The sequence below is a fragment of the Watersipora subatra genome, chromosome 10, assembly GCF_963576615.1.
Source record: "Watersipora subatra chromosome 10, tzWatSuba1.1, whole genome shotgun sequence".
NCBI lineage: Eukaryota > Metazoa > Bryozoa > Gymnolaemata > Cheilostomatida > Watersiporidae > Watersipora > Watersipora subatra.
In genome coordinates this window covers 34,080,729-34,098,797 of record NC_088717.1, presented here as the reverse complement: position 1 = coordinate 34,098,797, position 18,069 = coordinate 34,080,729, and the positions used below count along the sequence as shown (strand labels likewise).

Genomic DNA, 18,069 nt, shown 5'->3' with positions numbered 1-18,069 from the left:
TTCTTCTTGATAGTGTTAGCTATGAAGTTTTGAAATGTAAACAAAATTGTGCATTGGTTTTCTATTGTTACTGTATCCATACAGCTCTGTTATGTTATACAGTATCCATACAGCTCTGGTATATTATACAGTATCCATACAGCTCTGGTATGTCATGCAGTACCCATACAGCTCTGTTATGTTATACAGTATCCATACAGCTCTAGTATGTTATACAGTATCCATACAGTTCTGTTATGTAAGACAGTATCCATACAGCTCTGTTATGTTATACAGTATCCATACAGCTCTGTTATGTTATACAGTATATATACAGCTCTAGTATGTTATACTGTATCCATACAGCTATGGTATGTTATACAGTATCCATACAGCTCTGTTGTTAGACAGTATCCCTACAGCTCTGTTATGTTATACAGTATCCATACAGCTCTGTTATGTTATACAGTATCCATACAGCTCTGTTATGTTATACAGTATCCATACAGCTCTGTTATGTAAGACAGTATCCATACAGCTTTGTTATGTTATACAGTATCCATACAGCTCTGTTATGTTATACAGTTTCCATACAGCTCTGTTATGTTAGACAGTATCCCTACAGCTCTGGTATGTTGTACAGTATCCATACAGCTCTAGTATGTTATACAGTATCCATACTGCTCTGTTATGTTATACAGTATCCATACATCTCTGTTATGTTATACAGTATCCATACAGCTGTTATGTAAGACAGTATCCGTACTGCTCTGTTATGTTAGACAGTATCCATACAGCTCTGTTATGTAAGACAGTGACATTGTATTTCTAGATTATAGGCCTGAATACCAACATCAATTTTATGCTGAGTCTTGCCAAACACCCAGAGTTTCAGCTAGTGAATGTGCACACATCATTCATTCCTCAACACAATGACTCACTCTTTCCGAAGAGGTCAGTGCTTTAGTCTAATTAATTGCTGCCAAACAGATATAAATAATGTCGATGCTGGCTAGTCTATTTCCTTAGAAGTCTGGTTTGAAGCATACAATACAGTAGTTATTCTAGCCCGCTGACTGACACCAAGGTCTTCTTCTTGTTACAAGTTGACCCTGTAATTAGCTCACTTAGCATTCATTCACACTGCAACATAGCAGCCGTGCATGAAGTCACTTCTGCTCTGGTAGTTTAAATCAGGCTGTGCCAGTTTGGCCTGAAACCATTGTAAAACTTTATTGTATACAAAAAGTTAAACGTTACTTCTGTAGCTCTGTGCAATACATTGTTAACCCTAATAGTACTGCGGTGATTTGGTCTGTTTGGTGTATTCATGTTGTGTATGTTTATTGCAGAAGGTACTTTTGTTTTGTAGCAAACAAGCTAATCTTCAAGTGCTCACACCAGATGATTAATAGAATATTTATGAGCACAAGTGATATTTTGTACTTGAGAAACTTCAGTAGAATATCATCTAATACGCGATCTACTTTTTTTCTAATTTGGTAAGAACAAAAGATAGGATAACTCTAAGTTTTCTGTTTAATAGTTTGCGGGTATTTGTGCTCCAAGTGCCAAACTGTTGCCAACAAATGTTAAGAACGCCCTAATCAAGGTTTATATAAACAAGTCATGGATTTCTTATCGTTTATCATCAAGATTAACGACGGTGTTAAGAACGATGGTTTCTCATCAATTGAAAGATAATCGCAGTCAAACATACTGTAGTTGTTAAATGCTACTGCTTTATTTTGTCTGTTCTGTTGTATTACGTGTTTACATTTTAACAGTATTTTTATAGTGATTGATTGGCAAATCTGTTAGCCGAGACTGGGTTGACTCGGATCAATTATTTGGCGAGGCATTTCATATGGTTATAGTATCAAAGATATTATTAGTTGATACCCGATGCTTTGTAGCTCCAGCTGTCTTGGCTGAAGTCTTGACGTTCTACATTCAGGAAATACTCATATTGCTGATTATTTTTTGTTCTTGTGAGAAGGCAACTCCTTTAAGTTGAAGAAATATTGTTGATCTTAGCCTCATCACTGTTAAAATTGTACCAATGTAATAATTAACCTAACCAATGGGAATATTAAGCTATTGCGGTGTTACTCTGAATGAGTCTATGCTGCAACCTTGTACCTCAGCCTAGTTATAGTTCATTTTAATAGAAAGCACAAGATGGTTGTTTCTTCTTTGGTCTTAGCAAACGTCAGACATCTGCATCTGCAAATAACTATAATAATAATAATAATAGCAATACATTGTTTTCACTTCTATTGCCAGCCTGTTAGACTAGTTTTTAAATTTCCATCGAAAATTCAAAACAGTTTTTTATCCACTGTCTTTGGCTTTGTTAGGTAGAAACTAGGTACATCGGTCTTACCTTTATTCGTTGACTATTTTGGTCAAATCGTGAGGACTCTTGAGATACTGTATTTTATTATTATTATTATTATTATTTTGTTGGAATAACACTGGACTGCTCTCTGTGTCTAGGCGTGTTTATTTTATTGCTGTGTCATACTTGTTGGGATTTCATTTTTGAACTGTTCTTTTTGTCGGTTTTTTACCTGACAGCTGTCTTCATAGTCACATTTCTTCCTTCTTATCACTTTTTCTGTAATTCTTCTATCATCGTGCTATATATTTGCTACAAAGGCTTCCCCCTTTCCCTCTGCGTTGTTTATCATAACGTTGCATTATTCCTGTCATACTATAGGGACGTTACGCATGAGGAACTGCTTTTGGCTGTCACCTGTCTCTTATCAAACAGAAGGATCGGCTCACCCAATAACACAGGAGCATTTAGTTCACTAGCCAGTGCCAGGTTCAACCACAACAAGGAAGAGATTATCACCCTTCAACACAATTCTACAGGTGCTTTGCAGTGTCTATTGTCAGTTAGCAATTGTCTGCCCATTACACTCCTGTTTGCTATTCTCAAGCAGTAGTTCTCTATTCATTCTAGCACTAGTTTAGGCACAGTCTATGGAAACACTCCAAATAACTGATATGAAGATAACAAAATTGTTAGTAATTATAAGGTGGGTTTAGGCTAGGCTCAGGCATTGAAAATATTTTGTATGTTTTCAAAGCTGAATCTCTTTTAACCTTCAGGTCCAGCTTAATATTGTCCAAAGTCTTAGAGCAGTTTGTAAAGGCTGTTTTTCTGTGAAAAACAGTCTTTACAAACTCTCTAGTTTCTTAGGCTTATTTAGTACATACAAGCTTGGTCTACAAATATGAAAAAAGGGAGGAGAAATGCATCGTTGACTACATATAGGGGTACATACGAATAAACATGAGTAAGCAAATCTGAAAAGTGAAGGGTGCAGCTCCGAAAAATTAACCCTTTTGCAAGTTTGTTTTCAGAGTTTTTCCTCCTGAGGCAAATTAGATTCAAAGAAATGGTCGTCATGTTTTACGTTCACTAATCTATTCATAACTCAAAAACTGTATATTCAATCTTTATAAACTACTAGCTGCATGCCCGGTGTTGCATGGGCTATAAAATAATTACTCACTGAATTTGAGTAACTTACCTGGTAAGCTAGCAAACCAGTAGGCTAAGTCTTTACTATCACAATAGCTGTGTTTGAAGCCAATTTTCTAATCGTTAATGATCAATCATGCTAGTAATAACCAATAAAAAATTTCCTTTAGCACGAGGATTTTAACTGATGTAATGACTATGACCACTAATAATCCGTTGTACTGCAAGTAGTTCGTGTGATTTAATCGGCAAGCTAATTCTTCCAGAACTAGAGGTGCAAAGTTCAAATCCAGTTCGAAGCACACTTTGCATTTCTGAAACTATCGCTATAACTGGTCAGATGAACAGACACAGGTACATAGATACATATATATATATATATATATATATATATATACAGTATAAATGATCAGTAGAAAATTCTCTGCAAAATCATACTAATAATGACGTGATTGGATTTAAATATATATGAACTTTTCAGGGATGCAATTGGTTTCACCACAATTTCAAATATATGTATATATATATATATATATGTATATATTATTTTCCAACATGAGGCTACTCAGCCCTAGCGCGTCATCAATCTCTGCATCTTACTAAGGTTCACTTCTAAGATTATTAATGACTAGACGCATATCAGTATTTAAATTATTATTATTAATTTTGAGTCGCTGCAATGAGGTGTTAACAGCATAATTATTGCTTACTAATTGTTGTGGTTGCCTTGATAATAGTGACTAGCTTGTCATAAATATCGCTTGTTAGAATAATCATAAGTACAGTCTGAATTGAAATCATTTGAGCCTAAATCCGATCCACTGTCTTAAACTAAGACAGTTTGTCCATAGGCTGGTTCACATCCTGATCTGAAGCCCTAAAACATTTTGATGAAAGATTAGAAGTCTTTGCAGCCGCGGCGTATGAAGTACTAGCGCTTGGAAGCCATTTTTATTGCATGTCCAGCTTCAAAGTTTTTCGTTTTTTCTTCAAAATTTTGAAAATAAAATGATTGAGTTAATCAAGAGTTTCATCAGTCTAATATGTGCTGACAAAATAGTCCCGTGTTTGATTCGATCTGATGCTTCGGCGTGTATGAAAAACTAATCTCCCAAAACTCTGACACAGACAAAATGAATATCGCCATGCGATAAATTGTTTGTTTCTATTTTGAAAAATTTAAAAGTAACACGATTGAGGTAAGTAAAAATTCTGTAAGTTTAATATATTTTATCCAAAGAGTTTTTCGTTTGACTCGGTCTGAAGCTTCGATGTTCAATAGATGCTCCTATAATGTATACCTCCTATAAATTCAATTCCAGATAGCAAAGTGTCAGGTCCTGGCAAGTTTTCAAATGCGATTTGAATGGTAACATATATCGCCGCACTTTTGAGAGAAAATGAAAATGTATAGCATTATGTTTATTATATACACAACTCCCATGATATTCTAGTTCTTTGTGATAGATAGTCAGATGTGCCCACAAAAAGTGAGTATATGTAGCTGCGTAATTGTTCATAAATACTCAGAGGCAACCGATTGGTGCAGGCGTTACAGCCTTTCTAGCGATCTGAATGTCACGAGTTAGTGTATCATCAATAGCTATTTCATCCTAATCTTGATCTTTGGATCGAGATAGACGACAAACAGCTAGACACTTTTCATTTTGCAGTAAAAAACATAAAATACTTGTTATTAGTTTTACTTTGTCGAATAGATGTTGCTGTCTAGAAAAACTAAACAAATCATTGTACGTGGATGTTGATTGGTTTGATAAACTATGGATATGCACTCCCCATCAACTTCTTGTAAAATTACGGCAATCATGGTCTATAAAACCAGTAGATATAATCAGGAAACGGAGAAAACTTGTCGATGCACGCCCATTGAAAAGTTAAGTGTAGTTTTTCTTTTATGTATGGCCAACGGGGTACATTTAGAAATATCTTGGAATGGATAAGGCAATTTGCATGTATTTTATGATTCGTATAGTGTGAATTCCCTGAAACCTGTAAACGTTCCTGGAATGGCTTATTTACTGTATATGAAAAACTGATTTAACAAAATGCTCATGCAAGTGATATAAATGAAGCTGTGCTTATGGGAGAGTGAGCGGTGAAACCAATGTCGCTACTCCTGTCAAAGGGTTAAAACTTACACATAGTTAGTTACAATACTCCCACTCAGTTTATGATTTAAAGTTTAAAACTGTAAAGTGGTCATGAACTAGGAACAGAAAAACTATGTTGTCTCTAAACCTACTGTAGGTTGTGTCGGTCAGACTGTAATCGTAACCTACGCATAGCTCATGTCAGTACATAGTGAATATGTCATTAGGTATTGGTTTCATTACTAAATCCGTGATATTGTCAGTGGATGGACAGAACTCAGTATGAACATCTTCATTCTCTATGGCTTCACAAACAATATGATATTTTACGGATGTGAATTTAGTCAGTTTACTGGTTTTATTGCTATGAGCTGTTGCTGTGGCGGATTGAGTGTTGGTGCATATAGTGCAGCGGTTGATCATTGATGCGTATAGTACAGCGATTGATCATTGATGCATATAGTACAGCGATTGATCGTTGATGTGTGTAGTACAGCGATTGCTCATTGATGCGTATAGTACAGCGATTGATCACTGATACGTATAGTGCAGCGATTAATCGTTGATACGTATAGTACAGTGATTGATCGTTGGTGCGTATAGTACAGCGATTGATCGTTGATGCATGTTGTACAGTGATTGATCGTTGATGCATGTTGTACAGCGATTGATCATTTATGCATATAGTACAGCAATTGATCGTTGATGCGTATAAAACAGCGATTGATTGTTGATACATATAAATTCAGTGATTGGTTGTTGATGCGTATAGTACAGCGATTCCCCGTTAGTTTTTTATAGCCAAAACTTCTATGACTGATAAAGACAATATCGCACCCTCTTTGTATGAATGAAACAGAAATGCACACAATACAATGAGAAATGGACATATTCAGAATATATGAAAACAATATGTTATTGGAAAGTCGTTCTATTGATAATCGGAAAGCGATGAAAGATGTGTAAAGTGATACCGTAGAACGAAAGCTGTCGTTTATTTATAATTTGTGATCATTTTTGTTAAAAATTGCAACGCAGTACGTACAAATGTATCATGTTTTTTCATTATAAAAAAATCTGAACTCAGATTTTTTGACCTCAAATACACTTTCGTCGTTTTAACAATTGACCCTTATACCTTCGTCGACCAACAGCTCTAATCGGTGAAGTCCTAATATAGTAGAACGGGTTGAGTTCTTACGTCCAACATCTTTTATCAGCTGTCATAGCCCTATGCGTTCACTAATCCCATCGAACAGACGTATACGCAGAGTCTGTTGGGCAGAATGCGATGAAGGTTTAAATCTTGCTGCACTAGCTTGTCGATTCTGCCAGCATTAAAAAAAAACTCTCTAGACTTGGGATGTCTGTCCGCATCGATAGCATAGCCTGCATCTGTGTATGCCATCATCGGTTTATCTTGCTTTGTCAACAGCAGATCAACAACCAGATCAACAATCAGTCATGCGTTCTTGTGATACACACATTGAACATAGCTAACAGTTCCACTGCTTCAGTCGTGTCTATCCAATCAATCAGGCAGCATAAACTATCGACGATCGATTGATATATAAGCCAAGATCATCACAAATTAGCTTAACATAACACGCACTTGTTCCGTATTGAATTTCTGGTATAGCTGCTGGGTGAATCATTTTTGGTTTAGTTGTAGGGAGTTGTGTCCTCTTTCAGTAACTACACCAAGCCAATGGTGTATTTCACATAGACGAGTTTTTGTGAAACATCGAGAGAGCACGTGCTTAACTTCCTTCAGCCACAGCTCAGATTCTGTCTCAGTGTTCAGATCATCAATGCTCACGCGTGTAATTATTATCTGCATGTTTGTCTATCCGATATATACTCAGCTATCAGCAGTTGACTAGGTAAAACTGAATAATTTGAAATATCAATCGAATGTTTCCTGCCAGCATTTAAAGGACTCTTTGAGACCATAAGGTGATGTTTTAAGCTAACATGTTTTCTTTGCCAGATTTGATGAGTCCTGCAAGTTGTGATTTGTAAATATGTTCACAAAACCTGACTAGGCAGGGAACTCTATAGAAGAAATCATGCACCTCCGAAAATTTAAAACATACAAACTGTTGTTTACAAGAGATTGCTATATCACCCAAACTGGGTTGTTATTTTTTTCTGTGAATAAGATGAATATGCACCTTTTCACAGGAAAAGCCTAACCGTTAGAAATTTACTTTTTCTCAAAGTAATATTAGTCACATTGAGCATTTCTCATGCCTTCAAATTTCTTTCCACCGAAGTTTTCAGATGCCATTATAAGGTGGGCATTACAAGCGAGTTTTTAATTATGCATTCAAATTCTAGAATTTAGTAACTAAAGTATAAAGTTAGAAACCTGTTTGTGTGTTTTTGAAATTATTTTAGTATTTGTATAAGACCTCAAACACACCACGTTTTTGAGAAATATGATGATGGAAGTGCTGAAGTCCTATTGATAACATAAATATTAGAACTGGTTCCTTATGATCAATTGTTATAAATAGGCTGTCTTGACAATGGTTTATTAAACTTAAAATGGCATCAACCAGTATAAATGATTTCATTGATGCGGATTTATAAAACAAAAATAATCCTTGTTGGAGTTTGAAAAGTCGTGACGATTTCCGGTTGCAACCTTTTTAGGGTTTAAATAGCTACTATAAATTATATTGTGTATACTGTCTCGTCCGCCCTTCGACATGCTGCCCTTCCCGCCACTTAGTCCACCTGATTCCTTCACCACTGTTCTTGCATCTATTCATTCCTCCTTGTTCCCCTTTTCTATTCCCTGCATCCCGCCCCTTTCATTCTGCCTGCTCTGTTCTCTCCTTATCCCACATCTCTCACTGGAATTATCAGGTATTTTCTTTACTGTTCAACCGTATTTAAAAGCTTAGCCACGAGAGACCTTCATCTGTGTCAGTCAAAGCAGTGTTTGTGTACCATAGACAGTGCTATCTTTCCGATTTTGTTACATGCTCCCTCAGCTGGGTCAGTTGGCATCTTAGTCGCCTAAAATTTACTTCCCCGAATATTAAGGCTTCCTATTTGAACTAGACTGGAGGCTTAGGCAAGAATGATTGAAACCTATTGCATGCTACAGAATAGTGAACTGTGATGTTCTTGATAATGATAAAGAAATGACAATTTTCATCAGACCCACTGGTATCAATAAACTAACTGAACAGAAAATGAACGCATGTCTTTGATCTGATTGTTGTGTTATGGTTGGATTGTTTATACTTGTAGCCTTTTAGTGATTGATTGGTTGTCTTGAGTATGATAATGATGGTGTAGATTTTAGGTGAGGTTGTAAAATGCTCATTTTATTTTGCTAATTTTATGTCTTTTTGGATAGTTTAAAAAATGTTTTAATGTAAAAATAACTCAAAACCAATATTTAATATATAATACAGTGTGAATTTGTAAATGGAATAACATTGGTTTAATTTTTGGAAACCGAAACCTCGTGTAATTTCGAATAAGACATATGACTTTTACAGCTCGAGTTAGAGATAACAAATATTTTTAAATAGCCGGCAAATATGTTTTTTTTCTGATTCTACATTTATTGCTCTGTTTCGTTTAGGCTACTTCGACTTTGTCATTTTGTTTAGTGTTTGTGTATCTTTAAGACATTTCATCTCACCTTTTTAGACAGGAAATTACGAGTTGTCTCCCATGGAGATGGTTCATTGAGCATATCAGAGGGTGATGTGCTGTCAAGAATTGAAGGAAAGATGATCGAGTGTGAGAAGACCGGAAGGAGCACTGCCGTGGTGGAGTCCAATGGACGGGTACTCAAATGTGATGCAGTTGTTATGGATAATAATGTCTACTTATTTACAGAGGTAAGTACAGTTTTAAGACAACCTCTTGTTTATTGATCAAGGGATAGAGTAGGAATCTGCATTTATTGACTAAAATTGGTTTTATTTTCAGTTAAACTTTCACTGACTAAAGTATCTGAGTCGCCGATCATGCTTAGCAGCGAGTGGGTCCAATTCCTGCCTTTTTTTGCTCTCCAGCATCATTATAGTTTTTTTGTCATTCCTCATTCTATCGTTTAACTCTTTGAACCCTGGCCATTCCTGTCAATGTGTGTCAGTAACACTGGCCATTCCTGTCAATGTGTGTCAGTAGCCTTTGCCATTCCTGTCAATGTGTGTCAGTAACACTGGCCATACCTGTCAATGTGTATCAGTAACCCTGGCCATTCCTGTCAATGTGTGTCAGTAACCCTGGCCATTCTTGTCAATGTGTGTCAGTAACCCTGGCCATTCCTGTCAATGTGTGTCAGTAACCCTGGCCATTCCTGTCAATGTGTGTCAGTAATCCTGGCCATTCCTGTCAATGTGTGTCAGTAACCCTGGCCATTCCTGTCAATGTGTGTCAGTAACCCTGGCCATTCCTGTCAATGTATGTCAGTAACCCTGACCATTCCTGTCAATGTGTGTCAGTAACACTGGCCATTCCTGTCAATGTGTGTCAGTAACCCTGGCCATTCCTGTCAATGTCTGTCAGTAACACTGGCCATTCCTATCAATGTGTGTCAGTAACCCTGGCCATTCCTGTCAATGTGTGTCAGTAACCCTGGCCATTCCTGTCAATGTGTGTCAGTAACCCTGGCCATTCCTGTCAATGTGTGTGTCAGTAACCCTGGCCATTCCTGTCAATGTGTGTCAGTAACCCTGGCCATTATTGTCAATGTGTGTCAGTAACCCTGGCCATTCCTGTCAATGTGTGTCAGTAACACTGGCCATTCCTGTCAATGTCTGTCAGTAACACTGGCCATTCCTGTCAATGTGTGTCAGTAACCCTGGCCATTCCTGTCAATGTGTGTCAGTAACACTGGCCATTCCTGTCAATGTCTGTCAGTAACACTGGCCATTCCTATCAATGTGTGTCAGTAACCCTGGCCATTCCTGTCAATGTGTGTCAGTAACCCTGGCCATTCCTGTCAATGTGTGTCAGTAACCCTGGCCATTCCTGTCAATGTGTGTGTCAGTAACCCTGGCCATTCCTGTCAATGTGTGTCAGTAACCCTGGCCATTATTGTCAATGTGTGTCAGTAACCCTGGCCATTCCTGTCAATGTGTGTCAGTAACACTGGCCATTCCTGTCAATGTCTGTCAGTAACACTGGCCATTCCTGTCAATGTGTGTCAGTAACCCTGGCCATTCCTGTCAATGTGTGTCAGTAACACTGGCCATTCCTGGGCGATTTGTCCAACGATCCGAAGTTTTTAAACTTTTAACAAATATGTCTAAATGTGCTCATAATACAATAATATTTAGTAAAACTCTAGTAAAAAGTCGGACAACCCTCAGCAAATGTCATCAAACAGAAAAAAACAGTATTTCCTTATTATTTGGGCTAAAACTATAAAAAATTGTGCGATTTCAAAAAAACTCGTAAAACTATTTACAGTAGTATCATATCCATCGAGCACACATTCATCATTTCATGACTCAATCAAACTGGAAAATTATTTTTTATTTGCATCATCATAATCATCCATGACCTACCAACGAATGAGTCGTATCGATCTTTTCGCGACATCATTCTAATAACATTTTTTATTATAGGAAGTAGATAAAGATATTTGAAAACTGTTACAAATGGAAGTGAAATCTCTGGTCTAGCATCTTGTGCTAGAATTAATTTGATTGGTTTATCCTGTTACTTAAAAGCAGCTGTTGGAAACAGGGTCATGTGAATGTCGGCATTCCGGCTGCTATAGTTTTTGACACACCTACGCAATACCGGAATAATGACCATTAGGGTTCAAAGGGTTAAATTTTCATTGAAAAAATGTAGAGACAAAATTTTTCACAAGCAAATTATTTAAAAACATATTTATAGTTCTTCGTTGTGAACCATCAATAATGTCCCCAAGCGCTCATATCTAACTGGTTATAAGGTAAAGCAGTCGTTCAGGGAATATAGCCTCGGGAGATAGATAACATGCCTAATTCATATTTACAAGGGATTAACAAGTTGGTCGCATGCTTTTAATTAGGTTGAGAAGGAATGAGAAAAGGCTTTGTAATTAATAATGATGAGAAAACACAACTCCTCGTTTGCTCCTTATTCACAAAATTAGGATTTCAATGTGTAGCTCCGATCATTAGCCAATTCTTTCATCTGTTTATATCAAAGAGTGCAATTCATACTTATGAAAGGGTATTTCAACTTTATCCATGCATTTTGTGTTTCAAATAAGGAATAATTTATTCAAGGCAAAAGTAGAAATAATTTAACAAACATTTCATTGTGAAGTTAAAGTCACTTCATCAAAGGTAGTACGTTTTATAATGCCTTCTGAATTCAGGGTTGGAAAAAACCACAGTTTTTATGAAAAAACCGGAAAAAAACACTTTTAGTTTAAACCGGTTTTTATGGTTTAAACCGGTTTTTATGGTTTTTATAATTTTACCAAGGTTTTTGCAATTTTAAGTTTAATTAACATCGCTTACTATAGTTGCATGATTGAGTATTGAACATACATATGTGGAATCATCTGTTAAAGATGGTACTGTGAGAGTTGTTATGGGAAAAAAGAGAGAAAACATATGGAAACTTTAGAATGAGCCTTAAATCAAACATGATCGATGAAATACAGAGCAGAAATCTCATGACATAAAGTGAATATTTTACATACAGCTCTATGTATAAGTAGGAACTTTAATCCAAGTGATTAGTCATGTGGTAGTGTAGAGCAGAGCATAATGCAGATGCATTGCTAGTGTTTGGAGCAGTGGCAGATGACTCAACTTCTATCACCTGAATATTAGCATCACTGTCTAAATTGGTGTTGTCAGCTTGACATCTTGCTACGTGAGCTCTAAGCCTATCTGCATGACCTTGCGTTACGACAGCAAACCTATTACATTTTGCCTTGAAACCTTTGCCTTTTGCAGTTCGAGTGAAAAACTGCCAAACGGGATCCTGTTTGCGAGGCATCTTGGAAATTTGAGGCACAACTTTAACTTTTCAAAACACAAAAAACTTGATAAACTGAATTTTAACAATCCAACTACTTTGGTTTGTGCCCAATAAATGAAATATTAGTTTGCAAACTTAAAGCTTTTTTCCAAAATGATTTTATTGTTTTAATTTCTAATTGTAAGTAATCCTTTCTCACTGGCCAGACTTGAGAAAGTATTCATTCATTATTAGAGACGATGATTGGATTAGATTTCACATGGTTTTTATATTTCATCAGTAAAGAGATCATCATATCACTTGATAAAAGCAATTGAAAATGAAATTCATTAATTCATTGTTGTGCTATGATTTCATGTAGTTTTAACTTGAGCTCTGCCATCAATTTACTACGGTGTCCTAAATAAACTTCCACAGCTGATAATTACATATAATTGCATTTCTACCGCACATGAACCATTATAGGAGCTTAAAATATTATGTTTTTCACAAAAAATAATGAAAAAACCATAAAAACCGGTTTTTTTCGGGCTGGTTTAAACCACTCGGTTTAAACCGTTAGTTTAAACCGAGGCAACCCTGCTTCTGATGCCATACTCAAGGTATAGGGAATTGTGGTAGTTGTTTGTACCGATTATGTACACCATACGCGCTGGGTTTGTTGACAGCAGATAAGAGCAGCCCTCTCAATTCATCGCTAAACACTGCTGCCCAGTATTTTTTATAACTTAATCGATCTTAATGGGCTACTGTAATGCCTAGGTAAGCTATTCAACAAATGTGTTCAGAGAACGCTAAAAATGTATTTACAGTAGACGCTCCTATAATCTAAATTTCTGATAATGTAAGAAATTTATGTGGAGTTTTTGCTTCATACTACGTAAAAGAAAACATATAACGTTAAGTGTCGTCAGATGGGTTTTCAAAATTGAATGAAAAGTTAGTTTATCTCTCCACACTTGCGGAAGAAAAAACGATGTACGCATAGCGTTATATCTATTGCGTATATAGTGTATAACTTCCGCAAAATTCTAGTTCGTCGGAATAGATCATCAAATGTGTCGACAAATCAGAGCATAGGATAGCTGCGCAAGTGATTATAAATACTTTAAGGCGATAGATTCGTGCTGGTGTTACACCGTCGGTCTCCCAATATGAATGACACGAGTTGGGGTATAGTTGAAAGTGATTTTTATTACCTTGACCCCCTGGATTTAGATAGACGACGAACAGATGGAACCGCTTTTTATAGTGAAAATATTTTGTTGTTTGCCCTATTGTAGTCATACAAAATATTTGTTATCATTTTCACCTTGCAGAATAGACTTTGTCGTTTAAAAAAATAAGCAAATGGTTGTAAATGAACAACAAAAATGGGCAGTCCCCATCAACTTGTTATAGAATTCCCGCAATCACAGTTATTGTTGCAAACTAATAATACTGCAGTTACGGTACAGCTCACAAATTAAAAGAGTTAAATCAAGTTTTTCATTTGTGATCTGTCAAAGGGGTGTGTTTGGAAATATCTTGGAGTGGATTAGACAATTTACATGTATTGTACTGTTCTTATAACGTAAATTCTCTATAATGTAAACGCTCCTGGAACGAATTATAATTATTCACATTGTGGGAGCGCCTAGTGTACTGGGTCTGTTAGCGGGTCATCCTCTAATCAATAAAGTATTTTCTGCATCGATCTTACATCATTAAAAATTACTTGTTGAGGATAACTCCAAGAATGCTCATCGTGTAACTCAATAATGCAAGCGTTCTTATTACACTCATAAACACTAGTGTTATTCAGTGATTGGTTGCTTCCTACTGGTTAAACAATTAAGTTGTTTTAAATAAATATGAAGGAATACTACCAAGCATTTTATTGGTCTTTTGTATGATTAAATGTATGGTTAAAGGAATAGTGGCTGGCAATGCTAACATCCTTAGCAAAACTTCGTCTCTCTGGATGGTAGTTTGTTGATGCCATATGATAATAGAAAGTAAAATGAACCAAAACTTTGATAAGTGTTTCCATTCGAATACAACCTTTTTAGGATTTTGAAATACTTTGCTTACCTGGATTTTAAAAATAAGGTATCTTTGTTATAGATATTATTTTTATTGGCTCAGAATCATACATGTAAGTTGCCATATGGTTGATAAGCTAGCTGTAAGAAGACCAAAATCCTCAATCTTACATGCTTTTTGTAGAATAAAAACTCTGTAAATTTGTCTTAATCATTGCAAAATACTAGACTGACGAGTCCTCTCCCTAGACATGTAAACTGTTTTGCAATCATATGCATTACACATACATGTATTTCTACTTTCTAAATCTGATGTGCAAAGCTAAAGATACCGTCATCAAGAATATTTTCGGTTTTCATTTCCAGCCACATTTTTCATTTTTCAACTGAACAATAGATTTGTATTTTTGTTAGCCTACAAGTTAACATCGTTATGATTTATTGTCAATTAGTTGAAGAAACTTCGACTTATCCAAAACACCTTCCGTTCACTTGTTGCACTTGACTGTGGATAATGACAGAAATTGACTTCTTAATTGCTACTGAACCTTATAATCTGGCAGTCCTATTTTTTGACCTCTGCAACTTCCCTCCCTGTATTATACTGATTGATAAAATATTCCAATGTAACAATAGAATTGATTGCATATATTCATTTATCCACATACATACAGTAAACGCTCCTACAAAGTAAATAATCCGTTCCAGGAACGTTCACGTTATAGGGAATTCACGGTACAAGAACAGCACAATACATGTCAATTGCCTAATCTGTTCAAAGATCTTTCCAGTCCTACCCCTTTGGCCATGCAAAGAAGAAAAACTTCACTTTGACTCGACTCTTTTAATTTTTGGGCTTTACTGCAACTGCAGCATTATTAGCTTGCATCAATGCTTTTTCTCCTTTTTTGATCAATCTTACAGGTTTTATAGACCATGATTGTAGTTATTTTTAAAGCAAATTGATCAGAAGCGCACATCTTCGAAGTTTAATTACAACAATTTGCTTGTTTTTTCTAAACAGCAAAGCCTGTTCTTCAAAGTAAAACTAATAAAAAATATTTTATGCATCTACAATAAAGACAAACAACAAAATATTTTACTATAAAAAGTGGTGCTACCTGTTCGTCGTCTATCTGTATCCAGAGGTCAAGATTAGGATAAAAGAGCACTTTCGACGATGCTCCAACTCGTGACATTCATATTGGTAGACCGATGCTGTAACATCTACACCAATTGATCGCCTTTGTATTTATGAACATTTGCGCAGCAGCTGTTCTCTGTTTTGTCGACGCATACGACGATCTATCACGACGAACTAGAATTTCGTGAAAGGTGTGTATATATAATAGATACAGTTTTATACGGGTGTCGTTTTTTCTCTCAAAAATGCGGCAAAATTGAGTAATATTCATATGAATATGAGAGCTCGTCCGACTTGGGACTTTACGTTATATAGAATTTTTTACGTAGTAGGAAGCAAAAACTTCACATAAATTCTTTACGTTATCTGGAATTTGCGTTATAAGAAGTATAGGCTATTCGAGCATCTACTGTATGTTCATTTATTCTTATCGCATATGTTGATTTATCCTTATTGCATATATTGATTGATTCTTATTGCATATATTGATTGATCCTTATTGCATATATTGATTTATCCTTATTGCATATATATTGGTTTATCCTTATTGCGTATATTGATTTATCCTTATTGCATATATTGATTTATCCTTCTTGCGTATATTGATTTATCCTTGTTGTATATATAGATTTATCCTTATTGCATATATTGATTTATTCTTATTGCATATATTGATTTATCCTTATTGTATATATTTATTTATTCTTATTGCATATATTGATTTATCCTTATTGCATATATTGATTTATTCTTATTGCGTATATTGATTTATCCTTATTGTATATATTGATTTATCCTTATTGCATATATTGATTTATCATTATTGCATATATTGATTTATCCTTATTGTATATATTTATTTATCCTTATTGCATATATTGATTTATCCTTGTTGCATATATTGATTTATCCTTATTGTATATATTGATTTATTCTTATTGCATATATTGATTTATCATTATTGCATATATTGATTTATCCTTATTGTATATATTTATTTATCCTTATTGCATATATTGATTTATCCTTATTGCATATATTGATTTATCCTTATTACAATTATTGATTTATCCTCATTGCATATATTGATTTATTCTTGATACATGTATTGGTTTATCCTTATTACATGTATTGATTTATCCTTATTGCAATTATTGATTTATTTTTAGGCATAAGCTAATGTTGCAAATTTGGAGTTTTTGCATACTTGATTATAATGCTCCCTAATACTTTCGCTGTTGAATTTTTGGAGGTAAAAAAGAGCATCACACTTACAATATATGGTAATCATATTTTCACTATGTCTAATAGAATTCCTTTCTGATTCATATGCCAATCTTATTTGGTGATGGCTTTATTGTAGCATATGGCTTTATTGTAGCATGGCTTTATTGTAGCATATGGCTTTATTGTAGCATGGGTTTATTGTAGCATGGGTTGGTACATCTGACTCTCCCCCTGCCTAAATACCAAACTTCTGATATGGCTGGAGCCACACTCTCTGATGCTCTGGCTCCAATGCCAGGTGTAGTAGACAAAGTTTTCGTTCAACCAGGAGAAAGGGTGGAGGAAGGCCAGCCTATGCTAGTGATGATCGCTATGAAAATGGAGGTGAGGCTATAAATCTATTTCGTTTCCTGTTATGCTTCTCTGCTTGGGAGGGTTTATAGCTTTTTCTTGGCATTGTCAAAGAAACATCAAATGGAGACACATCTCTTAAATCGGATACAGCTGAAGTCCTATTCTTGAACATTCCCACTTAGCATCACATTCTTGAGCCTCTTCTGGTGTAACAGTTGCTGCCTCATGAGCGTTTATAGACATAATAAGTTAGGGTACAGCTGAAATCATCAAATGGCTTTTTCCAGAGCTGTCATTTCTGACTGGTTTGTGCACTTTGTCTCAAAAATACTTGTTGTCATATACTATTGTCATGTTTATTATTTGTATTTGCTTTAATAGTATGTGATCAAAGTGCCAAGAGCCGGGCTGGTGGAGACGGTGCCCTTCCAGGCTGGTACAACTGTTCAAAAGGGTGCAAGGCTTGTTCATATCGCTGAAGAAAGTTAAATAGAGAGTTGCCCAACCTTACTTTAAAAACTATCTGTCTAACCAGAGACATAGTCAAAAAATTGTACATGCCTGTGTCAGGTCCAGTTGATCTAGACCGTGTTGCCTGTTCTGCCATTCTTGTAAGCTGATGGATTGCGTAGGCAAAGTTCTGTCATAATAATTCCCCTAGTACCACCAGTTTCACTCTTGTTTGCTGACTTTTCTGTTTTTCTAGACTGTTGATGAGTTGGCAGCCATATTTTTATATTTTGCTGGAAAGATTTTATAATGGATGCAGAT

General features: G+C 35.6%; 1 protein-coding gene across 1 annotated transcript; it reads left to right on the top strand.

Annotated features, from left to right (window-relative positions):
- Positions 1 to 582: 582 nt before the first annotated feature.
- LOC137406992 (methylcrotonoyl-CoA carboxylase subunit alpha, mitochondrial-like) lies at positions 583 to 17,787 on the top strand. The gene is made up of 6 exons (XM_068093592.1): positions 583 to 609; positions 812 to 933; positions 2,702 to 2,859; positions 9,259 to 9,452; positions 17,149 to 17,328; positions 17,680 to 17,787. Exons 1-6 carry the CDS (start codon positions 583 to 585, stop codon positions 17,785 to 17,787), a joined length of 789 nt encoding a protein of 262 aa, XP_067949693.1.
- The last annotated feature ends 282 nt before the right edge of the window (positions 17,788 to 18,069 follow it).

Excerpts from the sequence above, each read along its gene's own strand:
- LOC137406992 (XM_068093592.1), top strand. The coding sequence starts at position 583 with ATGTTAGACAGTATCCCTACAGCTCTG. Across the intron at positions 610-811 it reads ACAGTATCCCTACAGCTCTG|ATTATAGGCCTGAATACCAA; the intron begins GTATGTTGTACA and ends TTGTATTTCTAG. Across the intron at positions 934-2,701 it reads GACTCACTCTTTCCGAAGAG|GGACGTTACGCATGAGGAAC; the intron begins GTCAGTGCTTTA and ends GTCATACTATAG.